Raw genomic sequence first — 17736 nt, 5'->3', positions numbered from 1 at the left:
CCAAGTAGCAAATAAACAAAACCATGGGATTAAACAAAAAGTCTAATATTTAGGTCATAGAATATTATGTACCTTAACATAATAATTATGAATATTTTGTGGAAATTACCTTATAATGTCATAAGAGTCTTACAGGATTTTTTTTTTTTTTTTTTTTTTTTTTTTTTTTTGTCTTTTTAGGGCTGCACCGCCGGCACATGGAGGTTCCCAGGCTAGGGGTCTAATTGCAGCTACAGCCGCCAGCCTACGGCACAGCCACAGCACCACAGGATCCAAGTTGTGTGTTCGACGTACGCCACAGCTCACGACAACACCGGATCCTTAACCTACTGAGTGAGGCCAGGGATCAAACCCACAACCTCATGGTTCCTTGTTGGATTCATTTCTGCTGTGCCATGATGGGAAGTCCATCTTACAGGATTAATACTAAGTTGAAAGTCATAATACAAATAAGGTTTAAGTGTCTCAGAGAGAAGGGCTTGAGTCACTTTAGCTCTCATAGCTTCAGTGGCTAGGATAGTGACTGGCATGTAGTGGTTGTTTGTTAGATACATGAATAAATAAAAGGTCAGCGATTCTATGTTTGGAATTTTATATGTTGTTTTATGAATAATATCTTAGAGGAAATAGATTAAAATCAAAATAGGTTTTGTTGCCATGTTGGGGTGGCGGTGTTAAAAAGGTTCCCTTTAACATTGTAGCATCAACTTTTAATTTAAAAAACTTAAAATAGTGTATTTTTGGCTACTCTTGCTTATTGTCTAAATACTAATTAGATCAAAAAATCAGGCTTGGAACTTCTGCCTTCATAGCATGAGTATATATTAACACACACTTATGAGAAATTTTCTTTACTACTTGTAGCAGCTTGTAAATAAGCTACTACATTAGCTTATTTATTGTCTGTTTCTCCCACTCTGCAGTGTAAACTGTGCCATCAGTGACCTTGCCTAGTTTTTCACTGTTTATCTGCAGTGCCAGAATCACAGTAGATGCTCAGTGAATATCTGTTGAATGATTAAATGGTCAGTCTGAATTCAAACATGTTCTATATGGACTCCAAATTTGCCAAGTATTTTAAAATATTTTTGCACTTAGCTTGTGTGAATATTCTATCACCTCAGTTTTGGTAATTTTAGTGTTTCTTTTTTAGAGGACATTACAAGTTCTGCTACCTGACCTTGCTGCCAAAGCGAGCCCTGCAGCTTCTGCTCTCATTCGAACTTTAGGAAAACAATTAAATGTCAATCGTAGAGAGATTTTAATAAATAACTTCAAGTATATTTTTTCCCATTTGGTTTGTTCCTGTTCTAAGGATGAATTAGAACGTGCCCTTCATTATCTAAAGGTAATTAAACATTTGTATATACTTTACTCTTTTGTTTAAATCAGCATTATAAGGAAGCTGTTGTGACATTTTTATAGGAAGTAGAGTAGGTAAACTTATAGTCTATCATAGGGTACTATAAGTTCAAATGGTATTATGTAAATAAGCTTTGTCCTGGGCCAAGAGGAGAGTATTAAATAGAATTATTCTTTTGTTATTTTCTTTCATTATTTTACTATAATGGTATATAATAGTCATCCATTTGTGGATCAGATTCTTAGCTAATTTTATTTTATTATTTTTTTTTCTTTTTAGGACCACAACTGTGGCATAGGGAAGTTCCTAGGCTAGGAGTTGAGTTGGAGCTGCAGCTGCCAGCCTATGCTACAGCCACAGCAATGCCGGATCCAAGCCGCATCTGTGACTTACACTGCAGCTTGAGGCAATGCTAGCTTCTTAATCCACTGAGTGAGGCTAGGGATCGAACCTATATCCTCCCCGCCACTATGTTGGGTTCTTAACCCACTGAGCCACAACGGGAACTCCATCAGCTAATTTTATTTTAAAATTTATTAATTGGGGTTCCTGTCATGGCTCGGCAGTTAGCAAACCCAAGTAGCATCAATGAGGACGTGAGTTCGATCCCTGGCCTCACCCAGTGGGTTAAGGATCCATTGTTGCCATGAGTTGTGGTGTCGTGTAGTCCGCAGACAAGGCTCGGATCCTGCATTGCTGTGGCTGTAGTGTAGGCCAGTGGTTACAGCTCTGATTGGACCCCTAGCCTGGGAACCTCCGTATGCTGTGAGTACGGCCCTAAAAAGACAAAAAGACAAAAAAAAAAAAAATAGAATTTATTGATTGATTGTAGCTAATTGTATAATTTGACTAATGATGTGCAGGTAACTGCATCTATTGGAAGAGGCAATATCCTTCAACTGTTGTATAATGTCAGCATTGAGTTTAGTGGTTTCGTGCTCTGATTACAATTGGATCCAATTTTTTTGCTAGTTTTCAAGTTTAAAATTATAGATTGTGCTTCTTTTTTTGACATCATGGCAGTAACAACAATATCAGAGGAATAATAGATTGCATGGAAACAGGAGAACCTGTCAGATATGCGTTTGTAACTCTGTTGTTTTCTCTGATATTCATTTATTTCATATATTTTATGATGTGCTAACAGTGGATCACTTGACAATTGAGAGTTATTTATTCACTTTGAGAAACAGAATTTGTATTGTAGAGGTGAAATGATGACAACATCCCACTGCTTACTACATGTCACAAACTTCGCTAAACAATTTTTATTTTTTATTTTTGTCTTTTTAGGGCCACACCCACAGCATATGGAGGTTCCCAGGCTAGGAGTCAAATTGGAGCTATAGCCGCTGGCCTACACCACAGCAACATGGGATCTGAGCCACGTCTTCAACCTACACCATAGCTCATAGCAACGTCGAATCCTTAACCCACTGAGCAAGGCAGAGGATCGAACACAGGTCCTTATGGATGCTAGTCAGGTTCGTTAACCACTGAGCCATGGCAGGAACTCCTGAGCTAAACAATTTTTATGGATCATTTCACTTGGATAACTCCTCACAGTTACCCAGTGAGATAAGGGTACTATTATTTTTCCATTGTGTTGATGAAAAAACTAAGCCAGAGAGAGGTCAGATTAGGTTACTTGTCCAAGTCATAGCACAAATAATAAGTAACAAAGCTGGAATTTATGTACCAACAGTCTGACTAGAAGGACTGTGCTCTAAGCCACTGTACTACAGTTTCCTCCCAGGGGTGACATTTCCGTGAATAATGAGTGGATGACATTTTCAAACTTTATAGAATATAAACTAGATTCCCTTTTTAAGATTTTATTTCAAAATGAAGTCTGATCACTTCTCTTTGTTACCTCTACCCAATAGCAGACCTACCAGTAGAAAACAAGATTAGAATCCTTTTCCAATGCCTTTTTTATATCATTAGTAATTCTTATCACCTGATCTAGAGCTCCTGATTGATTAATAGTGTATTAAAACCAATTTACTTATTGCTAAGATGTTAATATGAAGAAAAAAACATTTTTTTAATGTGTTTTTGGGTTAGAATGAAACGGAAATTGAACTGGGGAGCCTGTTGAGACAAGATTTCCAAGGACTGCATAATGAATTATTGCTGCGTATTGGAGAACACTATCAACAGGTTTTCAATGGTTTGTCAATACTTGCCTCATTTGCATCTAGTGATGATCCATATCAGGGCCCAAGAGACATCACATCACCAGAACTAATGGTAAGGAATATATTGTATGGGATTTTTGGTTCGTTTTTCTCCTTTTCATAGCTTAATTGTGAAATTGGAGAAACAGGTGTTTTATGTATTTTCCAAATGCTAGAGATTTATTTAAATTGGGGTTTTTATTTTGTAAATGCTGATGACTTAAATTGTATGGTCACAGTATTCATATTAAAGCTGAAAATTTTTTAATTTCAAATGACTTCAGAGTTTATTTTTTTTACTATAGATTGGAATATGTTTGTAGCTCCCCCCCCACTACCCCTTCTTGCCACAACATACTAACTTTGTCGGTTCTATCTATATTTAAATCCATTGTTGGATATAAGTTAGAAAATATGTTATTCCTTTTTATGAAATCATCTTACTATTTTATTTAACTGAAAAAACATAAAAATCCTCAGGCTTACTACTTTTTTCTTTTGATTGCCCTCATTCTTTTAAGAGAGTCGAAGGACTATCAGCAAAATATATTGAGAGGTTTCTGTCTCTGCTTTTTCATTTCCCATTCATTCCTTAGCTCATTCTGATCTGACTCTGTTTTCAATATTCTACTGAAATTCATCTTGTCAAGGTCAAAAAGTCTTCTGCTATCAAATCCAATGGTCATATCTCTTCCTATCTTATTCATCGTTTTAGTAGCATTCACTACAACTGACCATCCTTTCTTATGTGGCATCTGTGATACCACATTTTCTTGATTTTCTTTTGCTTCACTGTATACTCATTCTTTTTTTTTTTTTTTTTTTTTATGGCCATAACCATGGCACATGGAAGTTCCCAGGCTAGGGGTTAATTCAGAGCTGCAGCTGCTGGCCTATGCCACAGCCTCAGCAACACTGGATCTGAACCTCATCGTGACCTGCAACACAGCTTGCAGCAATACTGGGTCCTTAACCCACTGATTGAGGCCAGAGATTGAACCCTCATCCTTATGGATACTAGTCAGATTCTTAACCCAGTGAGCTACAATGGGAACTCCTCATTGTTCCCATCTTAGACTCAGAGGAGCTAAGTAACTTACCCAGCGTCAGGTACTGGAAAGTGTCAAAATTGGGACACAAACCTAGGTTTGGCTGACCTAAAGAACTTACCATCTCTTCTAGGACCCTCTTTCAAGAAAGAATTAACCCTATCCACTTTTCAGGAGCCCCAAAGTGCCATGGTCAGTGATACCTAACCTATAAAAGGGTACCATGGCTTGTACCCCTTTATTACTATTAGCTCAGTGGATGTTGACCCCTATGTCAGTCGTTCTGGCGGGGTACCTATTCCTTAATCAAGTGCTTCTTTTTCCCATCTTAGCTCTAAATGCTCTAGATAAGGACATTCAGTTGTCTTTTTCTGTTCTTCTTAAGATAAATATCTTCTCTACTCTGGATCCTGACATGAGTCAGATCCTGAAGGTTCCATTATAGCTCAACTTTTTAATTCAAAAGCTTATGATTTTCTCACTGTTCAGTACTGTCTAATCATTCTTTATCATGGTGATTGTAAATCAGTTTCACTAATTTTTAAAATATCACACATGAAAATATATGCTTTGGGAGAAACTAAATTCACCAAGTGTTTATTTCCATTATTCCTATTGTAGTTAGATAAGATAGAAATGATATTAAATAGTTGATTTATGAAATATGAGCTGTATAAAATATATATAACTATATGTATAATAAAATTTGATCTGTATAAAAAATATATATATATTTATAATATCTTTTTTTGTGTGTTTTTTTTTTTCCCCCTTAGGCTGATTATTTGCAACCGAAGTTGTTGGGCATTTTGGCCTTTTTTAACATGCAGTTACTGAGCTCCAGTGTTGGCATCGAAGAGAAGAAAATGGTAGGCAGAGATAGCTGAGTTAGAAAGTCCCAGAACAGGAGTTCCCGTCGTGGCGCAGTGGTTAACGAATCCGACTAGGAACCACGAGGTTGCGGGTTCGATCCCTGCCCTTGCTCAGTGGGTTAACGATCCGGCGTTGCCGTGAGCTGTGGTGTAGGTTGCAGACACGGCTCGGATCCCACGTTGCTGTGGCTCCGGCGTAGGCTGGCAGCTACAGCTCCGATTGGACCCCTGGCCTGGGAACCTCCATATGCCGCAGGAGCGGCCCAAAGAAATAGCAAAAAGACAAAAAAAAAAAGTCCCAGAACAGAATTCATATAGACTATGCAGGAGACATGACTTTTGCTTCTGGCTGCAAACATTCAAAGATAAAAAATAATCAAACATATCCTATTCTGTATTCCTGAACAACTCACATAAACTTTTGGGGAGTCTAACAAGAGGAATTATATTATTTCTGCTTCTTTTGTTAATAAGAGACAGAAAACTCACTCAAACTGGCTTAAAAGAATTTGTTGGCTCCATAACTAAAAGTGTAAGGATAATATAGCTTTGAACATAACTTGATTTTGGACCAGATGTTCTCGGAATTAATCGCTTGGTTCAAATTCCCTTGGATTGGCCCTAACTAAAGTGCTAGGTGATGACCCTAACAGCTTCACTCTGACATCATCACAACATCTAGCTCGATGGGAAATAGGAGACCAGCAATCCGTGATTGCTCAAACAAATGATGCAGCCATTATTGAATTCATTGGTTCACATTGGTCTGATGTGAGTCATGGCCCATGGTGTTTTTGAATACCAAAAATGTTAGGTTATTTGAAAGTAAAGTATTTGTCAGTATATGTTTAAATAAATTTTGCACAATGAAATTTCATTATGATCGCTGGCACAGTTAATTTACCACTGGAGATTTTTGTTCATAGATTGGGATAAAATTTTAGATACTGATTAAATTTATTGTTTTTTTATTGTTTTTCACTTTGCAGTCAATAAAATTATAATAAAAGCCCATGAATAGAAGCTTTTATTTCAGTCTGGCCAACAACTTCTGGCCTACACCTGCTGGCCTACACCTTCTCTTAATGACCTTCAGGAGCCAAGAAAGATGATATAATAGTAATCTCTAAAAATTTTAGCAACTGTTATGTGTTCTTTTGCTGTCAACTAGTAAATTTAATCTCCCAGACAATTTCTGTCTACATAAAATCTTTCTTATTGCTGTCCCAAGTGAGAGAATAACCTCAATGTAAAAAACTAGAGTTTTTTTGTTTATTTTGTTTGTTTTGTTTTGTTTTGTTTTAGGGCCTCACCTGAAGCATGTGGAAGTTCTCAGGCTAGGGGTTGAATCAGAGCTACAGCTGCTGGCCTGCACCACAGCCACAGCAACACAGGATCCGAGCCATGTCTGTGACCTACACCACAGTTCACCACAATGCTGGATCCTCAACCCACTGAGTGAGGCCAGGGATTGAACCTGTATCCTCATGGTTCCTAGTCGGGTTCATTAACTGCTGAGCCACAAAGAGAACTCCATAGTTTGTTTTAAACCTTAAAGATCTTGCATGTTTTCACACATAGTTAAGGTTTACTAGAGGGGTTTCTTTACCCCTTTATTAGAATCTAGAGTTATTCATACAAGTCTGATTCTGTGTTCCACACGAATGAAATCTGTGTTTTATTTTCTGAGTATATAATTAAATTAGTTGTTTGTTTTACCAAATTAAAGCACATTGAATTTAATACTATTAGGACAAAAAATGCTTGTGCTACATAGCAGCTTGGGATGGATATGAAGTTTAAACAATAGGTATTATATTCCTAATAAATTTGAAGATTACTGCTTAAGAGGACCACTGGGAACAAAATAACAAATCACCTTCAAAGGGAAAAAACAAAACAAAACAGAACTTAGCTTATTTTTTTCAAATTTATTATTCTTATCTTTTGTTTTCTTTAGGGCCGCCCCCGCAGCATATGGAGGTTCCCAGACTAGGGGGTCGAATCGGAACTATAGCCCTCCGCTTATGCCACAGCCATAGCAATACCAGATCCGAGCTGCGTCTGTGACGTACACCACAGCTCACGGCAACTGTGGATCCTTAATGCACTGAGCTAGGCCAGGGATTGAACCTGTCTCCTCATGGATGCTAGTCAGATTTCTTTTCCGCTGATCCTCAAATGGGAACTCCCTCAAATTTATTTTTCTTACATAAGCAGTTGGACATGGAGTTACCGTCGTGGCGCAGTGGTTAACGAATCCGACTAGGAACCAGAAGGTTTCGGGTTTGGTCCCTGCCCTTGCTCAGTGGGTTAACGATCCGGCGTTGTTGTGAGTTGTGGTGTAGGTTGCAGATGCGGCTCGGATCCCGCGTTGCTGTGGCTCTGGCGATTAGACCCCTAGCCTGGGAACCTCCATGTGCTGCGGGAGCGGCGCAAGAAATAGCACAAAAAAAAAAGAAAAAAAAAAAGCAGTTGGACAAAATGAACTGGCTAGTTTTTTTTTTTTGTCTTTTTACTATTTCTTTGGGCCGCTCCTGCGGCATATGGAGGTTCCCAGGCTAGGGGTCCAATCGGAGCTGTAGCCACCACTGCACCACGACGGGAACTCCCCTGGCTAGCATTTTTTAAACCTTGTGTTGCCAGAGAGTAGATACTACTCTGAGATTAAGGTGGAAAGCACTTTTCCTCAGGACTTATCTGCTCCTGCAAGCTTGTTTTTGGCTTTGTTTTAAAACTCTACTTACTTTATAGGCCTTGAACAGTTTGATGTCTTTGATGAAATTGATGGGACCCAAACATGTCAGTTCTGTAAGGGTGAAGATGATGACCACACTGAGAACTGGCCTTCGATTCAAAGATGATTTTCCTGAATTGTGTTGCAGGTAACGACTACGTGATTTTTTGCATTTTTCAGTAGCACTCACTTGAATTCTTATCTCTTTGAGAGAAATTGGATTCAAACCAGAAATAATTAAGATAGGCTATTTGTATTGAAAAGGGAATGTGTTTACTTCTTTAAAAACATTTTGCTGTGATATCTTCTAATATACTGGGAAATAGAATAATATGAACCTCTGCATACCCATTTTTCCAACTCAGTAGTTGTCAACATTGTTAATCTTATTTAATCTTTGTACTTCTACTTTATTTATTGTTGCTTGGAATGTTTTTAAAAAACCCCATTATACTTCATTGTACTTCTAAATACTTCAGATGTATTTAAGGAGTAAGGACATTTTAAAAAATATATAACCAGGAGTTCCCGTTGTGGCTCAGCAGTTAACAAACCCGAATAATATCCATGAGGACTTGGGTTCGATCCCTGGCCTTGCTCAGTGGGTAAAGGATCCGACTTTGCCATGAGCTGTGGTGTAGGTTGCAGACACGGCTCAAATCTGGTGTTCCTGTCTGTGGTGTAGGCCAGCTGCTACAGCTCTGATTCAACCCCTAGCCTGGGAACTCCATATGCCAAGGGTGTGGCCCTAAAAAGACAAAAAAATAAATATATAGAAATAAAAATAAATAAAAAATATATAACCATTGTAAATTATTATACTTAGCAGAATTAATAGGAATTCCTTTAAAGTCATCTAAAAGCCGTATTTCCCCAGTTGTCTCAAATGTGTTTTTCCCAAAGATGTTGGTTTATTTGTTTTTTTGTTTTTTTTTTTTTTATTATTTTCCCACTGTACAGCAAGGGGGTCAGGTCATCCTTAGATGTATACATTGCAGTTACAGTTTTTTCCCCCATCCTTTCTTCTGTTGCAACATGAGTATCTAGACATAGTTCTCAATGCTATTCAGCATGATCTCCTTATAAATCTATTCTAGGTTGTGTCTGATAAGCCCAAGCTCCCGATCCCTCCCACTCCCTCCCCCTCCCATCAGGCAACCACAAGTCTCTTCTCCAAGTCCATGATTTTCTTTTCTGAGGAGATGTTCATTTGTGCTGGATATTAGATTCCAGTTATAAGTGACATCATATGGTATTTGTCTTTGTCTTTCTGGCTCATTTCACTCAGTATGAGATTCTCTAGTTCCATCCATGTTGCTGCAAATGGCATGATGTCATCATTTTTTATGGCTGAGTAGTATTCCATTGTGTATATATACCGCATCTTCCGAATCCAATCATCTGTCGATGGACATTTGGATTGTTTCCATGTCCTGGCTATTGTGAAGATGTTGGTTTATTTGAATTGGAATTCATATTAGTTGCACGTGCCGTATGTTTGGTTGTTTGGTCCCCTAAGTAATTCTTATAACTGGATTCGTCCCTTAAATTCCCTCTCATTTCTTTTACGCCATTGAGATTTTGGCCTATAGGATTTGGCTGATGGTTAGTTTAATTTAATTTTAGTATTACTGCCAACACTAGGACTACTGAATTCAGTTTAAGCTTCTTGAAGGTTCTTTTTGTTCTTGACAATATTTTATTGGAGATGTATAATCAGAATAATATGTTTTAAAGTCATGTGAAATTATTCTTTCCTATGTGCATGTGCCATCAACTTGGTATGTTAGCATCAGTTATTTCAGTTTGCTTGAAATTTTAAGAGGTTACTTTTTCTTTCAATTTTATTTAATTTGAAAATCATATAAAACATTTACATTGTTCCAAATTCAAATTTGTGTAACAGGTTATACTCAGAGATATTAGTCCTGCCCTAAAAAGTAGCATGTTATAAGCATTTTCACCTTGCTTTTTTTTGACTTAATGTATTATGGAAATCACTCTGAATAATACAGTACTGAATCTTTATTACATTTTTACAGTTGCTTTGTAATTTTATTGTTTGTGTGTATCATTGTTCAGCTAATAATTGATGGAACTTTAAAAATAATAAAAATGATGTGACTTTTAATTTTTTTTTTCCGTAGAGCTTGGGACTGCTTTGTTCGCTGCCTAGATCATGCTTATCTGGGCTCCCTCCTCAGTCATGTAATAGTAGCTTTGTTACCTCTCATACACATCCAGCCTAAAGAAACTGCAGCTATATTTCACTACCTCATAATTGAAAACAGGTATTGTAAGTTAATAAAGATAGCAGCTGTTTATTACTATACATTTATGTCTCAAGGTATTAAGATTACTTTTGGTAATGCAGAACTGTTCACATTCTTTTTCATTTAGAGTCTATCAGTAAATAGAAGTAATTGACATGCCTTAAGTCAATACATATCAAAGTGATGCCCTTTGAGTTGTAATATTGATTTTATTATAAATATATTTTAAACTTGGTCAATAACTCAAATTATTTTTTATCAATTTTGAAAGAGGTGAGGCAAATTTGCCTTTCTTCTCACAGTTAAAAAGGCAGACAGTTGAATGTATGAGAAAGGTTAGGAGGGCTAATCACTTATTTTCTTCAGCTTATCTTAGATGAAACCCTTATTATTTCATTGCATTAACCTTTTAACCAGTCTCCTTTCCCTATAGCTTTTATTACATGTCTTCATATTGTTCACATATTAAAACATATGTTTCTCTTTGCCTGAAACATTCTAGCATACAGAAACAGTCTGTATCCTAATTGTTATCTTGATATTCAAGGTGTTCCAAAATCTAGCTACATCTTATTTCTTAAAATCCTTTCCCAGGATTTTTTAACATATACACTAGGCTGTAGCCAATCCAAACTGCTAGTGCAAGAGTATACATCATTCCTTTCACTTTCTTTTTTTGTTTGTTTGTTTTAGATTTAATGGTTGTTAATATATGCCAAATTGGGTATTATTTTAGTCACGTATTTTTTAAAAATTACAAGCATTATGACAACTTCTTTCCACAATCTTCAGCGTGCATTCTTCAAAAAGAAAAATATTTTTCTATGTAACCATAATACCACTTCCCAACTAATAAAGTTGACAATTTCCTAAAAATTTTTACTATCCAGTCCATGTTCAAATTCCCTAATTCTTCCCAAATGTCTTTTACAGATGGTTCTAAGAAACAAGAATCCAGCTAAAGACTATGCATTTGTTTGCTAAATCTTTAAAGTTTCTTTAAGCTGTAACAGTTCTCTTTCCACTGCTTTCCCTCCACTGTGCTTGTGTTTTCTTTTCATTGCTTTTGTTTTTATTATTTATTTATTTATTTATTTATTTATTTATTTTTTGGTCTTTTTGCCATTTCTTGGGCTGCTCTCCTGGCATATGGAGTTCCCAGGCTCCTCATTTTTATTTTTCACTCAGGCTGCTTTTTAGACTGGAATGCCTTTCTATACACTTAAATTTTTTTTTCCACTTTTGCGCATGCCATTGTATGTCATAGTTCCTTTGCTTCTGAAAAATTGGGATTTAACTACTATTTATTTACTTATCCATATGCTATTGCCATTCCCATTAATCATTTTCAGTAACTGTCCAATCAGGGAGAAAGTACAAAGAAAACTTTATGGAGGATTTTTTTCACAATTAAAATACTTTTTTTTAGGAGTTTCCGTTGTGGCGCAGTAGTTAATGAATCCGACTAGGAACCATGAGGTCTCGGGTTCAATCCCTGCCCTTGCTCAGTGGGTTAACAATCCGGCATTGCCATGAGCTGTGGTGTAGGTTGCAGATGCAGCTCTGATCCCATGTTGCTGTGGCTGTGGTATAGGCCAGCGGCTACAGCTCCTGTTAGACCCCTAGCCTGGGAACCTACATATGACGTTGGAGCGGCCCAAGAAATGGCAAAAAAAGACAAAAAAAAAAAAAACAAACTTTTTTTAAAATTTTGTACATAATAAAACAACGTAATCACTGGTCTAGGTCACCTTTCAGATCCCTTTTGGATTATCGTGTGTATAGTATATCTTTGCTGCCTATTATAGAGGAATCATTTCTCTGCATTTTCATAATAATAAAAAATTTAGGAGTTCCCGTTGTGGCTTAGTGATTGACAAATCCGACTAGGAACCATGAGGTTGCTGGTTCGATCCCTGGTCTTGTTCAGTGGGTTAAGGATCCAGTGTTGCTGTGGCTGTAGCTACAGCTCCAATTAGACCCCTAGCCTGGGAACCTCCATATGCTGTAGGTGTGGCCTTAGAAAAGACAAAAAAAGACAAAAAAAAAAATTATTCACTATGCTGGCTAGAAGACCTTACCTTCTCTGAGCATTCTCTTTCTTTATTGTTACATCCCCAATGTCTAGCACTAATAGCACTGAGTAGTTACTTAATACATATTTGTTGCATGAGTTAATGAGGACTGGAATTTAGAAACACTTTTATTTAGACTCAGAAGTTTTTTTTTTTTTTTTTTTTTGTCTTTTGTCTTTTGTCTTTTTAGGGCCGTGCCTGCGGCGTATGGAGGTTCCCAGGCTAGGGGTCTAATTGGAGGTGTTGCTGCCAGCCTACGCCAGAGCCACAGCAATGCCAGACCCGCGCCGAGTCTGCAACCTACACCACAGTCAGCAGCAACACTGGATCCTTAACCAGCTGAGCGAGGCCAGGGATCCAACCCACAACCTCATGGTTCCTAGTTGAATTCATTTCCATTGTGCCACAATAGGAACTCTGACCTAGAAGTATTGGAGTTTTATATTTGAAGCAAATTGAAACTAGCCTCAATAGGAATTACTTAAATATTTTCTCCTAACATTTTTTGTGAGAATTTGTGTTTTGGAGTTTGGTTTGAGTATCTATTGCTGCATGACAAACCACTCCAAAACCTAGTGTCTTAAAACAACAAGCATTTTTATTTACTCATGATTTTTCAATCAGGGCTGGACTCAGCTAGTCAGTTCCTTGGCATTTTTACCAATGGTCACTGCAGTCAGCCTGAGGGTAGACTTTGCTGGAATTCTCCTTTTCATTTAGTCTCAGAGCTTTTCTCTCTCCAGGTAGCCTGTCATGATATTGGCCAGACTTCTTTCATGGTGACTCAGGACTCTCATGAGTTCAAAACCACAAGCTGACAGACTTTTTAACACCTAGGCTCTTAATGTGCCCAACATTTCTGCTGCCATGTTCTGTTTTTTAGAGTAGGTCACATACCTATCCCAAATTGAAGAGAAAGTAGCTATCATTGGTGTATACACTGGGAAGTAAGATTATTCAGGGCCATCAATGTAGCAGACTGCCACAGGGTGATTTTCTTAGATTTGATTATTTGACACTACTAGCTGAGCATCCTATATGTAGTTAGGAAGAATACCTTGCATGTCAACAATCAACTATCACGCTTAAGTGTTAATTAAATTGACCTGAATTTCAACCTCTGCTTTATTTTTGTGTGTGTTCATATCCAGCAAATAATTCTTTTTCTTCCAACCAACCATTAGGGATGCTGTGCAAGATTTTCTTCATGAAATATATTTTTTACCTGATCATCCAGAATTAAAAAAGATAAAAGCAGTTCTACAGGAATACAGAAAGGTATTCAATTTTTTATGTATGGTTTTGGAGATCATTGGTACAGAATTCTTTCAAGGTTCTAACACGCTGAGTAGAGATTCTTTAGAATCATATCTAGGGATACTCTAATGGCTAATTCCTGATGACAAGATAATCCTATCATGAGACTATAATCTTTAGAAGGAAGTTTTAGCATCTAGGTCAAAGATATAATAGGATTAGGTAGAACAGAGGACAAAGAATACAATTCTTGTGCTTTTACTACCCAGATGAGTATGCTTTTTTACTTATAGTCCCTAAAAGAAATGACCATAGCTGCATACTCAGTATAGAAAAAATAGCTGTGAGAGGATTCTGATTATTTTGTGTTACAAACCGTAGTATGGAAATGTGAGATCTGACTGATTCTTAGCTTTAGAAGGGGAGTAATCTGTTGTTCCAGCAACCTAAATTTCAGTGAACTCTTCGAAATTATAAAGTATTAGTGGTGATTCCACAGATTTTTAGGGCAGAAAGTTGGATACCTGACCTTGAATCAGAGTAGCAGGTATATTTACTGTGGACCTCAAGATTGATACTGAAGATTTTGTATCCTTTTTTTACTGGGCAAATCATTAGTCATGAGAAAGTAAGTAGTCAAAATAAAGAGTGAATTATCTGCCTAATCTGTAAACCTTGTTCAAGGCTATTATCTAGCCCATTAAGGAGAACTTGTATATCCTGCTAAGAAGGATTTATTTTGGATAAGTAAATTATTATTTAGTTGAAATAAAACTTTTCTCCTCAACTAAAGATTTTGGAATGAAATTGCTTTCCCTGAGAATTACTAAAAATTCATATGCTGTACAAAGGTAGAGGTGGAAATTCTTTTTTAAAACTACTTTCAGTTTTGGTACAGTTTAACTAATGGTAACTGTGGGAAAACGAGGCCTCTGAAATGGTTCCTGAAGTGGTGAATTGATAAGGTGTATCTCTCTGTGTTCTTTATATAGGAGACCTCTGAGAGTACTGATCTTCAGACAACTCTTCAGCTATCCATGAAAGCAGTTCAACATGAAAATGTAGATGTTCGTATTCATGCTCTTACAAGCTTGAAGGAAACCTTGTATAAAAATCAGGTATACTGAGATATAACTAAAGAGCTATAGAAAAGAAAGGGTGGACAATTAAAGAAAAGATGACAGATTGGCATATTTGCTTGAGACTCAGTAGGTTCAATGAAAGAGGTGATTTTCCTTTTACCAAGATTATAAGATCTGACTTAGTTCAGTAATTCATGAAACACCCTTTGAGATTGAAGAGGTTTGCAAATTTTGTTGTTGTTGTGTTTGAAGAGTCATGATTTGACAGTTTATTTTAGGTTATTGAACCTTCCTGAGGAAGGGTATATGTGTGTTTGTACAACAGCAGTTGATGTGAGTCTTCTCATAATTTCCTGTGCAGATCTTTCATATAAGATTTCAATAACTTTGCCATTTTACATTTTGATGAAATTAACTCCGTTAGTTTTAATGAAGCTAAATTTGTAAGTTATCTTTTTTTTATGGGGCCAATGAACTTTATTCCTTTCCTTGTCAATATAATGTAGAGTATCCCTAACCTTGATGAGGGTGAGAACTGGTATTTAAAATACCAGATCAATAGAAGTCTATAAAATAGAAAAATTTTAAGTGAGATATTTATTTTTTCATATTAGGAACTCATATGATAAGATATGATAGCCTAAGACCCTAAGGAGTTCACAGATTACAAAATTAGGTTATATTTATTTTCAAGACAAATATATATATATATATATGTGATATATAAGATATACATGTGGTAACAAGTACATGCTTCTGGGTCAGAGAGCTTGTATAACCAATGTGGGTAACAGCCAATGTAAAGATGATCTTAACACATGTGAGGAGCCTTGAATCTCCTCGAGTATAGTTTTTATGCGCTTCTAACTATACGTCTACGTTATCAGTAGATAATGTAATTAGTATACTGACCCAAAACACCCAGGAAAAAAAAAGGAAATGGTTTCTTTTCCAGCTATGGCAAGAACGTAACGTCAAAGTTGAAAGCAGTTCATTCTCTATACTACACTGAAACTACCCTGTGCTTTCCTCTATCCCCAAACCTTTACCAGGATTCTGGATAACTTAAAGGGCCTCTACCTTTTTAATTCAATATAGAGATTTTATGAATAGCACAAGATCTTTCCTTTTGGCATAGAGATTTTCTAGTTTAGGTTATTTCCAAGCAGATGACTTGGTCATGATTTAACATACAGAAACATCATATCGATCATCACATCTTCAATGTAAATGACCAAATCTGAGAACTCACTGAGATTTCTTATACTCTTGGAAAAGCCACCTCTGCCCCCACTGTCAAGCCTTCCTTCGGTATGAAGTCCCTGTGCCAGTAGATCTGCTAGGTAGAATAAGAAGGTAGTGTACCTGCAGGAGTCTTGAAGGTCAGATGAGTAGTCTGAATAAGATAACATGGCCATATTGTTATAGGCTATTTTTGTTAAATGAGAGTTAGTTTAGTTTAGCATGAATATGTAGCTGGATACATTTATTTTAAGTTGGTAAGAAAAAAACTAAAGATAAGGAGGACTTGGTGAAGTGAGGGGAGATAAGAAAAGAAGGGAAAGAATCCAGAGATACATGTCTTCCCAGCCTTACTCAGCAGATACTGACCCAAAACATCTAAGAAAATAGAAGGAATTGGTTTCATTTTCAACTATGGCAAGAAGGTAACATCAAAGTTGAAAGTAATTCATTGCTATCCAAAAGAATATTCTGTGAGGAAGGGAATATTCTGTATCTATACTGTGCAGCCAAGCAGCTACTAGCCACATGCGGTTCTCCAGAGCCCTTGGAATGTATGATTGAGGAACTGAACTCTTAATTTTATTTAATTTTGCTTAATTTAAATGTAAATAGCTGCATGTAGACAGTGACAATCTTCTTGTGCAACTCTAGAAGAACCTATTCCAATACTAGAGCATGAAACTGATGTAAGATAACAATGTTAGGGGTCAAGAGAGTCTTTGTAGGGGATGCCATGAGAATCCTTGAAAGAACAGATGCAAAAGGCATTCTTTTAAAAGTTCAACTCTTAGCCAGAGAGACAGGAGAAGATAATTTAGGAGGGTGTTGTAAGGCAGTGTTTTTTTAAAAAACAGATCTAACTGGATAAACAAATAATTAGGTATGATGTAGCAACAAGGCACTCTAAAAGATGCTGTAACAGTTAAGGTGATGGCTGATGTAGCCTTAGGTGACGGCTGATGATACTTAACTATTTTGGTTGACTAATCCCACAAAAGTGCTGTACTCTTGGGTAGCCCCCGGGGAATCACTGACATTACTGAAATGACAGCTTCTACTCCTTACTTTTAAGGAGGAATATACACTTTTGAAGGAATAAAAGAGAGCTAAGCTTAGTGGATAACAGAAAATTTTAATGTCTGTCAAAAAAATCAAGCTCTAGATCAAACTACTATTGCTACTTAGGTTGAAGTGAGCCCCTATGGTGAAGTCCCAGAAGGACAAGTTGTTTATGTTGAAGCCACAACTTCTGCATTTGTGTTGATGACAAATGCAGAATTCTAATAAAAAGATATTTTACTAATAATTACAAATCTGAGAATGAGCCCATTGAAAATAAAGCTGCTGGGGACTTCCAAGTTATCCTAGGATAATGGTGAGTGCCTACAAGTGAATCTCCACACACCCTGCTGAACATCATAAGGAGCAGCAAGTAGAGAAACTAAAACCATACACAAGTCACACCCTCAACATAACTGTGAGACTGAGAAGACTGTGAACTTCAGATTACCTGTAAGCAGCAGAGCTGTCTCTGGAGCTTGTGTCACAGTTTGTGTTGAGAGCAGTTAGATTCTGAGGCAACCACATGAAAAAGAAAAAAGTG

General features: G+C 36.9%; 1 protein-coding gene across 1 annotated transcript in view; it reads left to right on the top strand.

The window, feature by feature from the left end:
• ATR (ATR serine/threonine kinase) overlaps nt 1-17736 on the top strand; it is a 114472-nt gene that overhangs the window by 27512 nt on the left and 69224 nt on the right. The window contains exons 15-21 of the mRNA XM_021069571.1: nt 1154-1348; nt 3431-3616; nt 5369-5461; nt 8219-8349; nt 10349-10492; nt 13734-13827; nt 14799-14924. Coding sequence (XP_020925230.1) covers nt 1154-1348; nt 3431-3616; nt 5369-5461; nt 8219-8349; nt 10349-10492; nt 13734-13827; nt 14799-14924 — 969 coding nt within the window. The remainder of the gene's footprint in view (nt 1-1153; nt 1349-3430; nt 3617-5368; nt 5462-8218; nt 8350-10348; nt 10493-13733; nt 13828-14798; nt 14925-17736) is intronic.

The sequence above is a fragment of the Sus scrofa genome, chromosome 13, assembly GCF_000003025.6.
Source record: "Sus scrofa isolate TJ Tabasco breed Duroc chromosome 13, Sscrofa11.1, whole genome shotgun sequence".
In the NCBI taxonomy this organism is placed as follows: Eukaryota; Metazoa; Chordata; class Mammalia; order Artiodactyla; family Suidae; genus Sus; species Sus scrofa.
The sequence above is the reverse complement of the archived record's forward strand: the minus strand, read 5'-3'. Positions and strand labels throughout refer to the sequence as shown.